The 18,079-nt window shown below is 47.5% G+C and overlaps 2 protein-coding genes across 11 annotated transcripts in view; both read left to right on the top strand.

The window, feature by feature from the left end:
• Nucleotides 1-4,378, top strand: part of frmd4a (FERM domain containing 4A) — a 140,233-nt gene extending 135,855 nt beyond the window's left edge. For 9 of the 10 annotated variants that reach the window (XM_035401781.1, XM_035401782.1, XM_035401780.1 and 6 more), the window contains 2 exons: nt 1,023-1,119; nt 3,179-4,378. In XM_035401781.1, the coding sequence (XP_035257672.1) occupies nt 1,023-1,119; nt 3,179-3,284 (203 nt within the window). In that variant the 3' untranslated portion in view covers nt 3,285-4,378. Of the gene's footprint in view, nt 1-1,022; nt 1,120-2,504; nt 2,577-3,178 lie in introns of all 10 variants that reach the window. The other variant, XM_035401778.1, reaches the window with a different exon arrangement.
• Nucleotides 4,379-14,015: 9,637 nt separating this feature from the next.
• bend7 (BEN domain containing 7) overlaps nt 14,016-18,079 on the top strand; it is a 10,608-nt gene continuing 6,544 nt past the window's right edge. Inside the window, exons 1-4 of the mRNA XM_035402109.1 lie at nt 14,016-14,417; nt 15,258-15,335; nt 15,654-15,986; nt 17,939-18,061. Of these exons, the coding sequence (XP_035258000.1) occupies nt 14,354-14,417; nt 15,258-15,335; nt 15,654-15,986; nt 17,939-18,061 (598 nt within the window). The 5' untranslated portion in view covers nt 14,016-14,353. The remainder of the gene's footprint in view (nt 14,418-15,257; nt 15,336-15,653; nt 15,987-17,938; nt 18,062-18,079) is intronic.

Below are 18,079 nucleotides of genomic sequence, written 5' to 3'. Positions count from 1 at the left end.
CCCCCCCACACACAATAACCTCGTGTTTGCTGGTCGGTGGGAATGACAAACACTGCTCTCCAGTGCCCCTGGGAGGCACACCGAGGGTCCATTGTGTGCCGATAACATCACCTCCTCCTCTGCAGCAGCAGCGACCCCCCCCCCCCCCCCGGAGTCCCTGCTTATCTCCGGCCTTTAACTCCTCATACAAACCCCCCCTCGGATAACCCCCCCCCCCCCCCCGCCGCGCCCACGGGGGCTCCGTTCCCCCGTCTCACGCGCAAGATAACAGCCGCCGGTGAGATTCTGGGGGCAGCAGCTGCGTGCCCCGAGGTCTGGTGTGTAAGAGAATCTCTGAGAGATCATCGGAGACAGATGCTGTAAATATTTCATCTGCAGGGGGGGGGAGGCTCACAGAGCAACACTTAGTTGATAAGAGGAGTTGGGCGGTGTTGTAACTTAAAGGTAGATTTCTATTGGCGGTGTTTTTATTATTTAATGCTGCGTGTTTGTGTATGATCCAGTATTTCACACTGTTTGCTGGGGGTTTCCATGGTCACCACCGTTGAGCTGTCGGTTGGCTGGCTGTTCAGTGCTCGTCCGTCCGTCCAGCTATTAGGAGGATATCACGCTTGTTAGTGTTAAGGCCAGAGTGCGTGTTAATGCGAGATGCGGAGCAGGACATGAGCGGCTGCTTGTCAGGATTACTCCTGGAGAGTGTGTACGCTGCACTGCATGTATGCGGGGTTTGTGAGGACCTGAGGTCCTGATAAGAGGGGTACTGGGCCAGGCTCTGATCACTGAACAGTGTTTAAATAAACCCCCCGTGTGGAATGGAATCCATTAGTCATGGTTTCCTCTTCCCCTGCCCCCCCACCGCCCCTCTCCCCCGATGTTCACCAAACAGATGACATAGCTGGAATTCCACAGCCCCTCGTGACACCTTTCTGACCTGTGTGCGTGTGTCTTTTTGTCTGTGTGTGTGTGTGTGTGTGTGTGTGTGTTTGTGTGTGTATAACGTGTGTGTGTGTGTTTGTCCACAGCTGCCTCGCCCCACAGTCAGAGGAGTATGACGCCCTCCAGTGATGCAGCCGCCACGCCGCCCGGCAGCCCTCAGCACATACTCAGCTGGCAGAGCGAGTGAGTGTCAGACTGCACCTCCTCCGCTTTCCTCTCTCTCTCTCCCTCTCTCTCTCTCTCTCTCCTATCCCCATATCCATCATGTTTTCTTTTTCCCTTTCTCCTCCTCTGTCTCCAGCTTCACGCTCTATCTCTCCTCTCCTCCTCCTCCCTCATCTCCATGGTAAAGGGTGGAGTTTCCCAGCGTTTGGCCGTGAGCTGTGAGTGGGATCAGTGCGTTTGTGAAGCTCTGTGACTCCAGCACCCTGCAGTCTGTTACCCTCAGGCACGGGCGTAGATCCCAGGGACTATTTCCCAACTTTGGGAAAACATAGAATGCCCCCCCCCCCAAAAAAAATCCTAAAGTCCCCTCCAGGTTTGAAATGAGATCTCCCACTCTCCCTGGAGAAGAACAGGTGATGGATGAGCCGCTGTTTAAATGCAGTCTAATCAGGCACGGTGCGTATTAACCGGGCATAGCCGATTGTGGAAAAACTAGGAGTCGCTCGCGGCCAATCGGTGACGTGCGAGCCTCAGGCATCTCCCACTGTTATGGTTCTGTTTCCAGGGGCTTTGGCAGAAGCCGTGTTGATTGTACTGGGCGCTAAGCCCCCTGAACTGTTGAGTGCAGTATATGTTACCGTACTCTATATTTACTTTCGCTGCGGTGCCGTCTTGCTGTGCTGTGACATCAACCCATTATGCAGCACTGACACAACAGGGAAAAGCAGCATCTCATTTCCAGCACTTCTCTGTCATAGTTCATATTTAGAAACACGGCGTAATCACAATCGTAAGGTTATCTGACTCTACCCTATTTACCAAACTGCAAATGTTTATATTAAATATGGAGATAAAATCATAGAAGTTCAGTCTGTACGACAGGTACAGCTGAATAGAAAAGGCTTTTGGGTTTGAGGTGAGGGTCTGTTTATTCTGCCATTGTGTATGAGGTAGGGAGTCGGAGCACCGGACCGGCCAACCTCATTGAGCATGTAAAGGCCCCACCCACTTGTGTGGTTAAAGAACGTTCTGGAGGGTGAACGGCTTCTGGTTCCCCGTCTCTTCGTTGTCCCTTCAGGATTCTAGAACAGTGGAGTGAGACTCCAGAACACACACTGTGTTCCTTCACCGGGTTCCGCTTCTGTTGCAGGAAGCATTCCTGCTAAATGTGGTTCACAGGAAGTGCAGATGTGCATTAGGACCTGGTTCTTCTGGAGCTCCATTACCCTCATCTCATCATCTCATCTTCTCTCATGTTTCCACCTTTCACTTCCATCACTGCACTTATCAGACTTACTGAACGAGCAGCCACCCTGCTGAAGGGACTGATCTCCTAACCTGTCTGCTTCTCTTCCTGCTGCTCACTAACCCTCGTCCCGCCCGGCTCTGCGGTCCGCCCTTAGGGACACGGCCGAAAGCTCTCCTTTCCAGGATCGCCCTCGATCTCCGGCTCGCCAGAGTACTGACGAATAGAGGTACGGTACGGGGTTCCTCACCTCTGCCTCCATCTCCCAGCATGCACTCTGTGTCTCTGTCCCACCCTGCCGACTGCGTCAAAAGAAGCATGAGCCCTTCATGAGTTACTTTCTTTTTTCCCTTTTATTTCAAATTTAACTGCCAAAAAACGTTGCTAAATGTTGCCGTCCTGCGTTTGTGTTTGGATCGTTTCCCTAATGGAAGAGGGCTTAACACCCAGCTGAATGTTGCTGATTGTGGGGAAAACGTAGTTCCTGGTTGGAACTAGTCGCTCAGAGCATTAAGCATCCCCTGAGGGCTCATGGGAAATCACATTTTCCATAGTAACACAGCTGACGTGGTCCCTGTTATCCCCCTGTTCCCATAAGCCAAGCCCCCCCCTCTCCCACAGGAAACGGTGTGACACACGTTCCATGTGCACCCCAGCTCTGTGTCTTGCCGTTACTTTTCACCTAAATTAAAATTCCCCCTCGGCGTCGCCCCGCATCCCCCCGGCGGACTCTGAGTCAGCGCAGCCGCGCAGCCGAGGCGGAATTTTGCGAGTAGGGAAGTTCCGGAATGATCAGCGGTGCGTCCTGTCTCTCTCCCCCCCCCTCTGCAGCTCCTTCAGCGACTGCTGTTTCCTGGACGACAGCCCCCTGTATTCGGAACTAGCGGACATGCAGTGGTATGGGCGAGAGAAGGCCAAGCCGGGGACGCTGGTCTGACCCTCTTTGCTGTTGACTCCTCCCCCTCCTCTTCCTCCTCCAGTGAGCATTCCGGGTCCTCCAGACTGGGGGGCGGAGCTCTCCCTCTGGGGCGGAGCTCTGCGCTGGAAGCTCTTTTCCTCCCCACTTCTTTTGGCAGTGCAGGGGGGGCCACAGGGAACCGTGACCGGCCGGACCCTCTCGGGGTGGGACACCCTCGCCCCTCCGGGGGCCAAACAGCAGGGTGAGCCGGGCACTCGGGCACGCCCCCGCGGCTCCGACGGCCGTCCAATCCAGAGCTCTCCTCCAGCTCTCTGTCATCGGTCTGAGCTCTCCAACGCTAATGCTAACGCCAATACTCTCGCCCCCTCCCTTCCCACAATGCAATAGGACTACACTGAAGGGTGAGCACCTGGACTGCCCCCCCCCCCGCTCTCATATTGCATCATCCGCGTCATACCCAGCCCAACCCGTTTGTTAAGGGTTCTTGTCGAGACCAACGCATACAGTATATATATTTTTTGTTTGTTCGTTCGTTTGATTGTTTGTTACCTTGTTCTGTTTTTGCTTTATTTTGTTTTGTAATTAAAAAAAAGAAATGCTGACGATGCTGAACTTCTCTCGCCATTTAAAAAAATAGAATGAAATCTCGGGACGTATTTTTTTTTGGAGGACCTATATGCCCCCAGGACATTGTGAAGACGAGGATGGACCCCTTTCCGCCCCTAACCCAGTCCGCTACCAAAGATCCCGTCGTGTCAGAAACACTTGGAATATTCCAGAAGTTTCCTTCTCCAGCCTCCTGCAGCACAGTATCCCCCTGCCCACCGAGAGCTCCACACCGCCGGGTTGCTAGGGCTCGCCTGCCCAGCAACCGTATCCAGGCGCACGACTGCGGCCGCTCGCCATCCCTCTCCCGGGCTGCTACTGTAACCCCTCCGGCCACGCCCATCGTCCATATCAATCAAACTCTGCGCGCCTGCCCCCGCGTCGTCCTGTCACATGGTCCCGATTGCGTAAAAACAGGAGAGACTTTTTTTTGTTCTGTTTTTCTTTGACCGTAACCAGGAGATATTCTCTGCCAGTCTCACCTAGGATCTAGCAAAAAAACAAAACAAAAAAAGTCCAGATGCCAGTTTAGTGATGGGTCATTTTGATTTTGGGGGGGCAAGCGGTGCTCTACAGACCTGATCTCACTGGCCTTGCGAGTGTAGGGCTCCATCCTCAGGCCTTCGATTGGTGACCAGCCGCCCTGCATATAACCGCGTTCCCACGGCGACGCTGTCCAGCCTGGTGCTCTGACGCCTGTACTGTAACGGCCCTGAACACAGCTACTTAACACGCCAGCTGCTGAACGCGCACACACACACGCGTGTGCACACGGATACTACTGCACACACTCTCACAGTCACACACGTCCATACAATTACACGCAGTTACATTTTGTAAGTGTGCAAGGGGAAGAGGTCGTACTGTGAGCACAAGACTTATAGATCTTTGATCACACTATGCCTTACAGAATATCGCAGTCTTTTTTTAAACACCCCCTGTATAGTAGTGTGATTTACGGAAGCAAAGGCAGCAGTTTAGAGCCACTTCCATTCTGAAACTCCAGACTTGGCAGTGCAGATCTCCTCTTTCGTATTTTAAAATTCTCTGTCCGTCCTCAGAGGTCACTGTACAAGCTTTGGGTTTTGCTGTACGTCCAGGCTCCTGCGTGATCAGGGGACCTGAACTGGATGCGTTTGGTGAAGGGGACCATGTTCTGTTTGTGTCCTCTTGACAGAGAAAGGTCTGTGGTCTGAGACAGCAGGAAAAGCCATACATGCTAGAGAAATGTACACACACACACACACACACACACACACACATTAATAACCAGGTGTTTAAAAGCACATTTTACTGTGTGTGTGGGAGTGGGATAATTACGTTGCTCTGTTTTGCTAATTGGATGTTCTCGCGTGTGAGGACAAAGGAAACCGCACCCGCGGACCCGTTTCCCCCTGACAGAACCCCGCGCGATGAGTCACCTGTCGATTGATTGATTGACAGCGACGCAGGCCTGTCCGTTTGGCTCGCCATGGTTACGTCATCACCAGCAGGTCCCCCAAACGCGCTGCAGACCCCTCTCTCTCTCTCTGTTTGTCGGCTGTAGCGTGACCTACTCCAGCTCGAGGGCGCACGAGAGAGAAGCACGCGGACGCCAGCGCTCTCAGCGAGCGTTACTATGGCGATGAGGAGACGTGCCGCGATCCGTGTTCGGTGAGGAGGCCTTCATCACCGTTTTAAATGACCTCCTGACCGCAGCGTCAGCGAGCGGCACTTTTAGCGCCCCCCCCCCCCCCCCCCCGTCGTTGAAATAACGCCTCTTAACAATTTCACATCTTTCGGGTCGTGAGGATAACGGTTCTTCTTATTCGAATTATAACAACACTGTTAAATTAAACGGCTCCATGTTCCTGAGAGTGACGTTTGCCCCACCCCGCCCCCCCAGACCACCTTCCCGGTTTCTCACCGAGCATGTTGACAAAGGTACAATTGTGGATCCCGGAATGTAAAATGATTTTTTTAAAATTGTGGTCAGTCGTAAAACCTCCTTAACGGAACTCGCCTTTGCGTAAGATTTTAAATCTGTTGAGTCTGCCTCAGACCCTGTGGTAATCTCCAAACCAATGTGAGTACGTGTGTTCTACCCTCTATCTGGCAACCATAGCACCATTGCTGTCTTTATTAGGTGTAAAAACTAAGCATTTTTATAGACAAAAAAATAATGAACTAACACCATTTATCAATGGCAATTTGCAGCAATGGAGGGCAGCGTGTTTATATATTAAAAAAGACCATTGTTTTGATGATGTTCAGAGTTATTTTTTGATAAATCAGTATTAGATTTTAGTTCTGACATAGTAACAACCCTTTCAGGTGCTACACGATGACCAGTTACTGCTACGATACCTAGGTGTAGAGTTTTACTTATTGTCGTCAATAGTTTTAACACCACTCGTGCAAAATGAAGGACGTTAGTTTCAAACAAAAACTATCGTGGTCACTCTCCCTCCTCTTGACAGTAGAGCATGTAAAATGATTTTATTGGGTTCTGTTCAACCATAACCGGACAAAAAAGGTGTATGTTGTAGAAAAAAAGTGGAATTGTAAGAAGAGAGAGAGAAGAAAAAACAAAGTTCCACTGTTAATTTATTCTTTTTTTTCTATTAAGAATTTGTATAGTAACTTTGCATTTTTCAAAAACCGTGTTGTTGGCAACTGATAATGAATTTTTTCCAGATGAGAAAACTTGGTGGTTCTTGAGATTATGAAAATAAATTATTGCTGAATGTTCTCAAAATGGGGGAGTGTGACTTGTCTGTGATTGTTGTCCACTTGTCTCATTCACAGTTTCACCTGGAAAATGTTGTAGAAGGATTTCAGCGGGTCCTGCGTACTGTGTTACTTATGTAAGCACTTGATGAAGTACTATGTTACAGGCACACAGGCCTCCGTCTGTTGAAACCTTGTGCTTCGGCAAAACACGTCCACTTAATTTTTGTTTCTCTTGTGCCCCTGTGGCATAAGACATTACTAAAGAAGATGCTTCTCCAGTGGTTCCCAAATCTTTGCCTTGGAGCCTCTGTGTTTACTAGTTTTTGTTACATCCAAACTGTTGATCAGTTGAAGTGGTTGACTGGTTGTAAATGCTTACACAGTAAAATATTCCCGGCTAAATAAACTCTTAACAGTGTTAATTCAGGTATCATTTGGTCCCAGTCTGGAATGAGGGACCAAATGTTGTCTGTTAAGAGTTAAATTAATACCATTTAACACTGGGCGTTTTGCAGTGTATTTCATGAATGTATTGTACGTTTGGTTTGTTGCCGTTTTCTCTCTCACTGAACTCAGTGACCAGACGGTCACACTTTCAGAAATCAGGATCCCGCTGATGTTGCCCGACAGTCGAATTCAGTCAATTAAGAAACGTTAACCTACGTGAATTCTTTGTCATACAGCGTATTACAGAAAATGAAAGTATTGGTTGATCCTGCTAATTGAATGTCTTTGTAATATCTGTGTGGATCATTTATTATTCATGGCACGAGTAACTAATTAACATGGACTGTAGGTCGTCAGGGCCACGGCAGTGTTTTGCAACACTGCTGTGAAAGTAGCACTCTGTTAGGCCTGGATGTGTTTGAAATAAAACGACAGGTCAATGACCGTTAGTATAAGCGAAAAGATTATAGTGAAGTTTAGGGCTGACGGTGATCCCACAGTCACTGCCCTCAGCAGACTGAGAACTCTGTGAGTGAAAGAGGGGGGTTTGGGACCGAGACTGGCCACCCTCCTCCTCCTCCTGATACTCTTTTGCTGTGTTCAGACAGGGAGAAAGCAGAGAGGGTAGCAGTTAGAGAAGGGAGGACAGTTCAGAAGGTGACACGGTTGAGGAGGGAATCCCCCCCCCCTCTGCACGGGATTCGCACATGGCTTCAGAGTCGCCCCTCCCCCTGCAGACTAGTCCACAGGTCTGGCCCCTGCAGCAGTTTTACCCGTTTGAGTAAGGTATTTACAACCCGTGCCTTCACTCGCCATCCAGCTGTGTGTAAATGGATAAAGTGTAAATGCCATGTAATGGAAATCACCCTGGATAGGGGGGTCTGCTGAGCAAACCATTAGCACAGTCTCCACAAGGGCTGTTTAGCAGTTTAATCCTCATTCTGTTTACAGTGTAACCCGGTCTTCAGTTAGGATTGTTCGGGGTTTAAATGCATTGTGTCCGCTCAGCTTGCCTGCAAACAGTAAGTGAAGGTTGGAATTGAGGAAGCTGTCTATGTTTAATCGTTTGGGAATGAAACATTGCCTTATTCTGAAGACGGGTTTATGGTAATTGTATTCGAACAGATCAAAGGACATTTTTTGTCTCTGTCTGCTTCAGGACCAAGGCAGCACAATCAGGTGCCAAATCATATTATGTCGTCCCCCCCCAACTAAAACAACATTTTCCACAAAGGTGAATGATTGCACCCTTCATAGCTTACCCTTTCCGAAATTTCTGTGCCCCGCCCTCCCTCCATGTCCAGCCAATCAAAGGAGGCCAAGATCACATATTTCTCAAAATGAACCCGTAACCCCCCACAGGATTAAATAACTCTCTGCGAAGCCACAAACTTTGGCACATCCAGATGCAAACATCCCCCACCTTCCCCCCCCTCCCCGTCTCTAATGAAACCCAGTTACCATAACAGCGTTCCTATAGCAACACTCCAGAGGCCGATGCTTGCCCGGGTCTTCAGGACAGCTGGAAGCTGTTAGATCAACATGGCGTGAGAAAGTTGGTGCTGGTTTTTTTTTTCAGTACCGAAGTTTCAGAGCGCGTGTTTATGGCGCTGGACTTCACACTGGAGACGTTTTTAAACCGGTCGTCTCCTGCCCGTCCGGGGACCCGAACGTACCCGTCGATCTCCAGCGCTGCCTTCAGCGTCAAAGCCCAGTCCGGCCCTTTCCCTGGAGTGATCCCGCTGTCATTTAACCCAGGTTACTTAACTTAACCCCGCTTCCTCGGGAGAGGCAGCGCAGATTTACGTTTGCGACCGCATCGCAAACGCAGCGGGCTTTCGTCCGTTTGTGGAAGTCGCAACGCTCGCGTAAGGGAGGGGAATGCAAAAACAGCGCACTTCGCACCGCCTGCGTCTTATCGGTTTATCGGTGTTACCCCGGCAACAGACCCTGGTGTCAAGGTTACGGTTTCCGTGCTGCAGTTACAGCCGTTCCGCTGTTTCCTGTTTGAGACGGTGTTGACATCTGGGAAAGGCCTCAGCATGGAAGTGTGATGACCTCTGCATCTCTGGATAAAGAGTTCCATATGTTCACAGGAGACCATCGCTTGGTAACCAGTCCCCTTTAATTGGGGGGTTCACGGGAAAATTCACGATTACACAATATTAATGAAAATTTAGCTGAACGGCCAATCGGGGGGAAAATGCCAGAACAGTGCCATGCAGGGGAAAGACAAACAGCCTCAGCTGTGTTCCTCCGCTCGTGCGTATTCCTGTTTTAATGTGGAACATTAAAGCAAACAAATGTGACTGTGAACAGGAACAGAGCTGAGGGTGATGCAGTGGGGGGGCGGGGGGGGGGGGCGTTAAACCCTACCGACCGACAGATCTGGACAATGTGAGCAAATAAACAGCTGGGGTTTGTGATTATTTTAATAATTATTTAATAACCATTTAATTACTGGTTTAGCTGAATCCTAAGCAAGGGAAGCAGCAGATTCATTTCTTGTGGAGGCATTGCTTTTTTGTACTCACAACAGTCTGAAAATGTTTTGCGCAGATCCAAACAGACTCGAGTTTGCTGGACAGGGGCTTTCCAGTACAGCAGGTAAGTTGCTTGTGAGTCGGGATGATTCTGACAGGCAGACAACCTGGTGGAGTGCCACACACGCACACACCGCACACACCACACACACACACACACACACAGGCACCCCCCACCCCCTCCCGCCAGCATCATACGTCCAGACCCACTCTCCCCCCCCCACCCTCGCCCTGCACGCGGGGGTACATCCAGCTGAGACCACCCACCTCTTTGAGACACACCATCCCAGAACCCAGTGCTTACCTCACAGGCAGACTGATATTACACAGAGGCCCGTCAGCAGGGTCCGAGGCGCATTCTGTTTAACCTCGTCCCTCCCAGCACAGCAGCTCTTAGCAGTACATGAGGGCCCCGTCACTTCCACCTCCACCAAGATGGAGAAAGCTAGGCTGCACGTTTTTAACGGCTGAACGTCTGAAGCCAGTGCTGCTGTTTAGCCGTGGCGGGGTCACTTTTTAAGCTTGCTTGGCGGCCCTGTGTTCTATACTTCACTGTAAGTCTAAATCTGTGAAAGCTGTGTCTTCCAATGAGAGCTCTGTGAAACAGCAACATCGAGAGAGAGAGAGAGAGAGAGAGAGGGGGAAGTGCGATTTTACACGCAGAGACGCGTTGACAGGCGCAGCAAGGCTCAGGACAGCACGCAGTTGAAAAGGTCAGTGGGAAAGCGATTCATCATCGGACTTTAATCAGGCTCAGGATGTCTTCATCTGACAAATACAAAAGACATTTAGAATGAAATTGGGGTGAAGTCAACGAAGATCCTGAAGAACATGCATGTTTGGATGAAAATACAACAAATGTGAGAGAAATTAATTCAGTCGGATTAAAAAAAAACAAGCTAGGGAACAATAGCAGATAGGGAAATAATGAGCTACTATGTGGCATTGAATGAATTAGATTATTGCGGATATGCAGAATAAGTGTTAGAGTGAGCTGAAGAGAAATGGTCAATGATTCAGAACCTCCCACCTAGATGCACTCCCTCTGGATTACGATGCTGAGGATTTGAGCGACGTGATTGGAGAAGGCCTTCCCTTCGCGTGTATGGGAGTGGCCATCCACCGCAGTGATTGGCTGAATCACTCCTGTCCTGTGACCATCTCCAGGTACAAAGCATTTGTGTGGAGTATGAACTGCAGTGCACAGTCCAGGCTACAGGGGAAAAAGTGTGTGAAGTTTCTATGGTTTGTGTGACCAGCCAAGGGACTGCAGTTTACTGCCGCTCCATTTGGCACTCTCCCATCCTTTCCTGTAGACACAGAGCTGCCAAAAATGTCTTACAACTTTAGATTTTTGGGTGTTGAGCAAAACTTTTTGCAGATTTCCTAAGCAACAAAAGCATTTTAAGAACAAAGCCTCTCACTGATATCGTAATACTGGCAGATGCCCACACCTCTGACATTATTGCCTGTTCCAGGAGTTCCTTCAAGGGAATTGATCAGATATGTAGAATTGCAAAAATGGTTAATGAAACAGCGCCCTCCTGTGGTTTTTTATTTTATCACTGGCAGTTGGAATTTCCACATTGTCCAGCAGTATATTGCTGCTATTTATAGAGAAACTGTTACGTTTTTTTAAAAAAATATGGTTAAATCGGAAATGTGAGGAAGAATGAAAATTTAATGAAATTTTTAATTAGTGAAATAGTGCTCTTGTAGCTGAGACACATTACGAAATAATTGGCAATGATTAAAACACACTACACATATTGTAGTAGCTACTTATGCTAAAGGTTTATTCCCTGTAATTGAACAAAACAATAAAAACTTCGTGAAAATACAGATGGAAGATCAAAAAATAAAAAGGGAACCACTTGTGTTAAATCCAGCAGCTTCAGAGCTTGAAAGTCAATCTAGAAATATTTAATTTATGGCGGTGGAAAGTGCTATTTCAGGCGCCCTTCCACAATATGCCGTAAATGTTCGAATGTGTTGACACTTGCCGTCAACTTATTTACGGTTGCTAGTCCGTTTTGATGTACACTTTTAATTAATTCACGTAGCCTACATCTTGATCCTGGAATATGCGCTTACGACCGCAGTATCCTTTGCTGCTTTTCCCATGCTGACATCACTTTGGACACCGTTGCTCGCGAAGCATCTGCAAGTTGAGCTGTATTGGTCATTGATGCACCCGCCAAGCGCGCACCAACAATCAACCCTCTTTCAAAATCAATAGATTTCTTCTTTCCAACATACTAAAATACATTTAGATCACGATCATTGACACCCATATATTTTTCCAGGCTACCTTTCCGGTTCCAGAACATAATAAGGAAATGACGTCCGGAGACCATAGGGGGAAAAAGCAAAATAAAAGCCGGAATTGGTTCTTTGTCATTTGGTTTCATTACTGTAACAAAACTAACAATTCAACAGTTATCAGATAATCATTAAATATTATCTCATTCGTTACAAGCCTAAAAATTAATCATGATAAAGCATTTTTTGTCGCTGTCAGTATTCATTCTAACCTGTCACTTGTTGCAAATCACGCTCTCCTGCTAAAAAAAAGAAATAAAAGTAAAACAAGCGTGGTGAATGGATTCCTCAGAATGTCCGGTTCCTGTAGTTAGTTGAGTGTTGCTGTATACCATCAAAATACAGTGTGTTTGCAGTTGGTGAATTTTTATTTATTTTTTTATTTTATTTTTTGTTAAAACATAAAATCAAATTACTTCTGAACATAGAGCATGTCTTATTGTTTTTCGTTAGAAGTTATGTGTAAATTGTAAATGTTTCTTGCATTTTGTTTAGACCAAATGTATAAATAAAGCAATTGATGTAATATTGCTGAGTGCCAGCGCTGCCCTTCAGGTGAAAGCAGCATTTCAGCACCTGGACAGCGCACTAGAATCATTTGTTTCTCTTGGACCTTTACACGTTCATCTTGCTCTCTTCAAGTTTGAACTAATAAAATGTCCATGTAGTTTATCATCGCTCGTTAAGTATTACCGATGAGATGCTATATATTTATTTTTTAAGTACCACGATGACTTCACTTTGCAGTGGTGAACCATTCAAACACCCACATGCCATTTTATTTGTTTTACAGTCGTATTTTATTAGTGAAATGTTTCAAGGAAAGAACAAATAAAATTGATACGTTATCAGAATAAAAATACGATAAACGCATAATATAATAGAGGCACAAGTGATCATAACATGCCATATATGCACCTTGATTTGCAAGCAAATATGAACATAAAAATATGAAGATAAAAAGATATGCACCTACCAATGGTGGTGATTTACGCACCTTACAGATTCTATCAAGATGTTACAAAACTATACAGGAGGGACCGCAATGCTTCACCACCCGTCAAAATTAGATAGGCTTTTGTGTCTACCTTACCTGGCGCTGAGAGTGTAATATATTACGGTTTACCTCCTGTATATATGGAATGGTGACTGCAACATGGGATTATCTCTGGAGACGTTGGAGTGAATTGTGCTGCGCGTATCTCATTTATTTCAGGTGCCGAGGTGTTTCCTGTGCATTTTGGGTCAGACATAGCATACTAACCTAATCTTTCTCAAACATCCCCGAACGTGGCGCTGATTCAGCACCATAACCAAACGCGATATTAAATAAATTTGTGCACTAACCAAGGAAGACCCAATCACATTGTGCTGGGCCCCTAAAGTGTGCATTCTGTCCACTGGGATGACAACCAGAGAAGAACACCCATATATAATTATATCTGAGGGAAGTGCATCACCTCCCCCAGTGTTTACTTTTGCATACCTGCATACATTACATAGAACCGGACATCTCGACATAGAAGTTCCAACTTCTACTTCGTCTTCATCAGTGGACTTTCGGACTCATTGCGCTGTGCAGATGCGGAGGATTTACAGTACTCAGGATGCTCATTGGATTCTATCTGTTTGGGACTATGCTTATTTCAGTAACCGTGGCTATGCGTGCCCTGCGATTGATTGGCAACCTGTCAGGCGTGTATTCCTGCCTCTTGTCTGCCTCTCGGACGCTGGGATAGGCTCCAGCACCCCCCTGCGACCCTGAGCAGGATAAGCGGGTATAGATAATGGATGGATGGATGGATGGAGGCTATGCGTCACCTGATGGTTAGCTAATTAAAAGCCTGAATTATTTTAAATGGACGTTAAGTAGTCTATAGGTGGAACATGGATCAATTTTGCCAATAAAGATTTAAATTATATTTATATACTAATAATACTTATTTGTTGAATTTCTATGCATAGGTGTAGCGTATTAATTCGTAGGCAATCGTTTGGTTTAAAATTCAAGATGAGTAATAATAAACGATTCGTCGACCTGAGTTCACATCATTGTCTGCCAATCTGGTTTAATGCAAATTTTGGATGCTCACTTTGTACCCTTCAAAATATTACCATAAGGTGGCGCAAAGGAATAGGTATGACGAAAATAAGTAAAAACCCGTTTATTTATTTACATCCCAAACGAATAGCCTCGAAAGCAACTACGTGGACATTTAAAGAAGAAACAGTCAGATGTTTATAAAAGCGTGACATTGCGTGAACGCTCATTGAAACTCTATAATTATCTAATGAATGTGACGTTTGGCAGTTGGAACTGAAATACTGTAATGAGCAGGAGTTTTTGCTGATTAAAGAGACGGACCTCGGTCCTGCAGTTTATTCTGATGTACCGCGCGATCTCATGAGTTCTGTCTCATTCTTGGATCTGAATTGCACAGATTCTTTTTTTGAAAAATGGAGTTTTCAGAGAGGAGACGGAGCAGGAAATCGCAAAGCTTTAAACTGGTTAATGAGGAAGGTAAGGCAAGGGCTTTGCATGTTGTTACATGCAGTGTTGGTAGCCGCTATTATGTTATAATGTAAACAAAAAATGGGGAATTGAGATTAAATACGACAAAGAACGAAGAATCCACCTGCTATGTCTGCCCAGTTCTCGTTATGTTTCTATCCACGGGGAATAGAGTAAACTTGCAAGATGAAAATGTCTGTATTTCTGTCATACCAGTTGCTACTCAAACCATGACGAACTAAGTGCCTTCTTGATTCAACCATTGTATTAGCTAGCTAGCCGGTCAGGCTTTCTTTTATGATGAATGATGGCAGTGTAAACCAAAAAAAATCAATTAACCAGGCTTTCTCTTAAACTTGTCTTATTGTAGCGGTATTGAATGACTGCTAGTTGACGTGCTCACGCTTTGGAAAATGAGTAATGTCTAGTATTGACTTTTTTTGTGAATGGAAATGCAGTAATGCAAGACGTTTGAAAAAAAAAACTGTCGGGTGTGATGTGAGGCTGTCAGGGAGAGAGTTATGTACCACCTACAGGTGGTAGAGACGAGACTGCTAAGTGGAGGAATGAATATTGGCTCCCAGCCCTGTCTACGTAGACTTCTCATAGTCACAAAGAGGCGCCTTCCAGCTCGATCAAATAGACGCGTAATCCCCATGTATCAGGAAAAGTTGTTATAATTAGAGGGTATGGTTTATATTAATTACTGTGAAACAGATGCCAATATAATGAGTTATTAGTAGGCTATTTCCGAACGCTTGAATGACATTTTCTGCTTGAGCAACGATACGAGTTTTAGCGCTTGGTTAGGCTAAATACTGGAAACATGGTACTTTTCTCTGCTTATAGATTTCGAAGCTGAATATTTTGGCAGCGCAGAAACAGCTGATGTCAATGGAGAAGTGAAAAGCGTAACCATGCCTGAAGGTACAAAATGATTTGTTTCCAAGAAAGAAAACAAATTGTATGTTTGTGTGGCGGCGAGACCAAGGATTTGTGGGTAACTTTTTAAATGTTAATAGCTGTATAGCCTAATTGGTTTCTAAACCTGACACTTTGCATTGTATAAGGGTGCTCAGGAGGATTTAAGACCAGATGGTTTTGAAATCAGTTATTGTTGTCTGCCATCTGTGGCCCCATTATACTGGAGGTGTGTGTTTCCCAGTGATGTAAATGCATTGGAGCGTATGTGCTGGAGAGACATCCCCCCATGTCTCCGAGTCAAAATTGGGGCTGTTATCCCAGCTTGGCTAGGTGACGAGGGCGTGGAGATCAAGAGGCAGATCACCGGCATGATGAGGCTGCTGAACGACAAGGCGGGCCGCATGTACCAGCGGGTGGGCCGGGAGGGGGAGAGCCTGAAGCAGGAGCCCCGGGACCCGGAGCTGGGCTGGAGCCGCCCGCCGCCTGCCTGTCCCCCTGTCCCCCCCGCCGCCACCGGCCCGGCGCAGGAGGAGCCGCAGCCCGGCGACTGGAGCCCCGAGGCCCCCTTCAGGGCGCAGGTCTCCGGCCAGTACGGCACCCGCTCCAAGACCCTGCGCATGCTCGGCACGGCCAAGGGCGTGGCCAAGGTCAACGGTGGGTCACCCGCCGGGTCGCCCCGGTCTCCGCCTCCACGAAGCTGACCCACGCCCCCCCTCGTTTGTCGCTGTCATTTTTTTTTTTTTAAAAGAGGCTGTGATAAATCTTGCAGGATCCCATAAGGTATAGGCTACTCCCCTGTTACTCTGCTCACGGTCCTTAGGGGCCAAGAACTGCTGGGCCGTGTTCGAAACGGCTTACTTGCCTACTATTGAGTGTACTAGTTGCATGCAGCTTTGTATGAAACTTGTATACTCAATAGTAGGCAAGTAATCTGTTTTGGCCACTGCCCTAGATTTCCATCCTCCCGTTACTTGGCAGTCAGAGAAAAGAAAACCAGGGCCGGATTTGGAACCGAGGGCCAGATTTGAGTGGGCTACTCTTTTCATGCAGGGTTAAGGTTAGCTCCTTTGAGTCCTGATGTCACATGCAGGGCATTATTTCTGTGCTTCCTTTAGTGGTTTAAGGGTATTTCCACAGGACCCTTTCTCCTTGGAGCGGTGCACCTCACTGGTCATGTCCAAGAACAGCATTTCACTTCCGTCAGTTGTTTCCAGTTCATCGTTGTTTTCTTTAAAAACTTTCAGAATGTAGGCAGGAAACGAACGCTTCTGGATTCGTGTCCTGCGAAAGATATTCCTCCCCGCAGATGGTCCAAAAGAGCTTTTTATCTGGGATATATTTAAACAAACATGCCCATAAACGTGGCAGGGGAAAAAAAAAAAAAACTTGTTTCTTAACCGTGGCCAATATCTGCTCTGTGCAGCAGCCAAAATCACTGTGGTGAATTCCATGTCAGAGGTGTTTCTTCTGCTAATGCTGTTAGCTGTGCAGACTGCTGGCGAGCTTACAAGGGCAACGGGGTGTCTGTTTCCCCGGCCCCTCATCATCCCAGTCAGCGTGGAGGTGAAGTCATTTGCTGGGATGGTAAAAAAACGGGCAGCGTCGCCACCTTCGGCAACGCGCTTGCTGCGCTCCGGTGACAGACGCGGCCAATCAATCACCCGGACGTTTTATTGCTCGGCCAATCAAATTGCATTTGGTGCCGTGCCCCTCACGGCGTCTTTTATCTGCTGTATGCAGATTAGACAGGGCGAGTAGGCCAATTGGCAAGCGCTGACGGTGTATGATGGACACACGCAGCAACGGCACACACAGGCTTGCATCTGTTCAAATCAAGACAAGGCCCGTAATTGATGGAAGCTGTGGACAGTCAGAGCCGCGCCAGAGGCGAGCAGTGCCTGGAGCGCTTTGGGACGGGCCAGGGTCAAAAGAAATGAATAAAAGCAGAGCCGGATGAGAGAGTGTCTGCTGCAGGGCTGCCCAGCCGCGTTCCTGGAGATCTACCGTCCTGTAGGTTTCCATTTCAGCCTTAATTTGGCGCAGCTGATTCTAGCAGCTCAATGAGATCTCCAGCTGTTGAACGAGGTGCACTTTGTTAGGGTTGGAGTGAAAGCCCACAGGACGGTGTATCTTCAGGACCGGGGTTGGGCAGTCCTGGTCTATTCTGGGCTCATTCCAATCGCTTATTTTATCCGCCCTTGTCTCCTCGGTCCGTGCCTGACCTGGAAATTGGAGCTCGGAGGGTCCTGAAGGACACTTGAGCATGGGTACGTCCTTTGCGGAAGTATATTTTTCAGAACGCATTACATATAAATGACCATCTCCCCATCTGCCACGTCTGTAATTGACATGGCTTCAAACTGATGCTTGAAAGACCAAGGATGGGTGGAGCTAGAAGCTAGGATAGGATGCAAGAAAAGGAAGCAAGGAGGTATAAAATAAGCGTTTGGAATGCACCCTCTCTCTCTTGTTGAAGAACCTTGATGTTCACAATGGCACTGTCCATCTTATGACATCACGTTATGACATCATCCAAAGTGGGCGGGGTTTGACAGTGGGGATTGGTTGCCGGGCGCGTTGTGAGGGCCCTGCGCTGTGCTCGGCAGACGCCGTCCCGCCCCTGACCAGCGCGGTGGAGCCCAGCTGCTGCATGTGCAACTGCAAGACCACCCTGCAGGCCATCCTGCAGGAGCTGCGCACCATGAGGAAGCTAATGCAGACGCAGAAAGGTCAGTGCCTGCTGTTAT

The sequence above is a fragment of the Anguilla anguilla genome, chromosome 19, assembly GCF_013347855.1.
Source record: "Anguilla anguilla isolate fAngAng1 chromosome 19, fAngAng1.pri, whole genome shotgun sequence".
Taxonomy (NCBI): Eukaryota; Metazoa; Chordata; class Actinopteri; order Anguilliformes; family Anguillidae; genus Anguilla; species Anguilla anguilla.
This window is presented reverse-complemented; position numbering and strand designations above follow the sequence as displayed.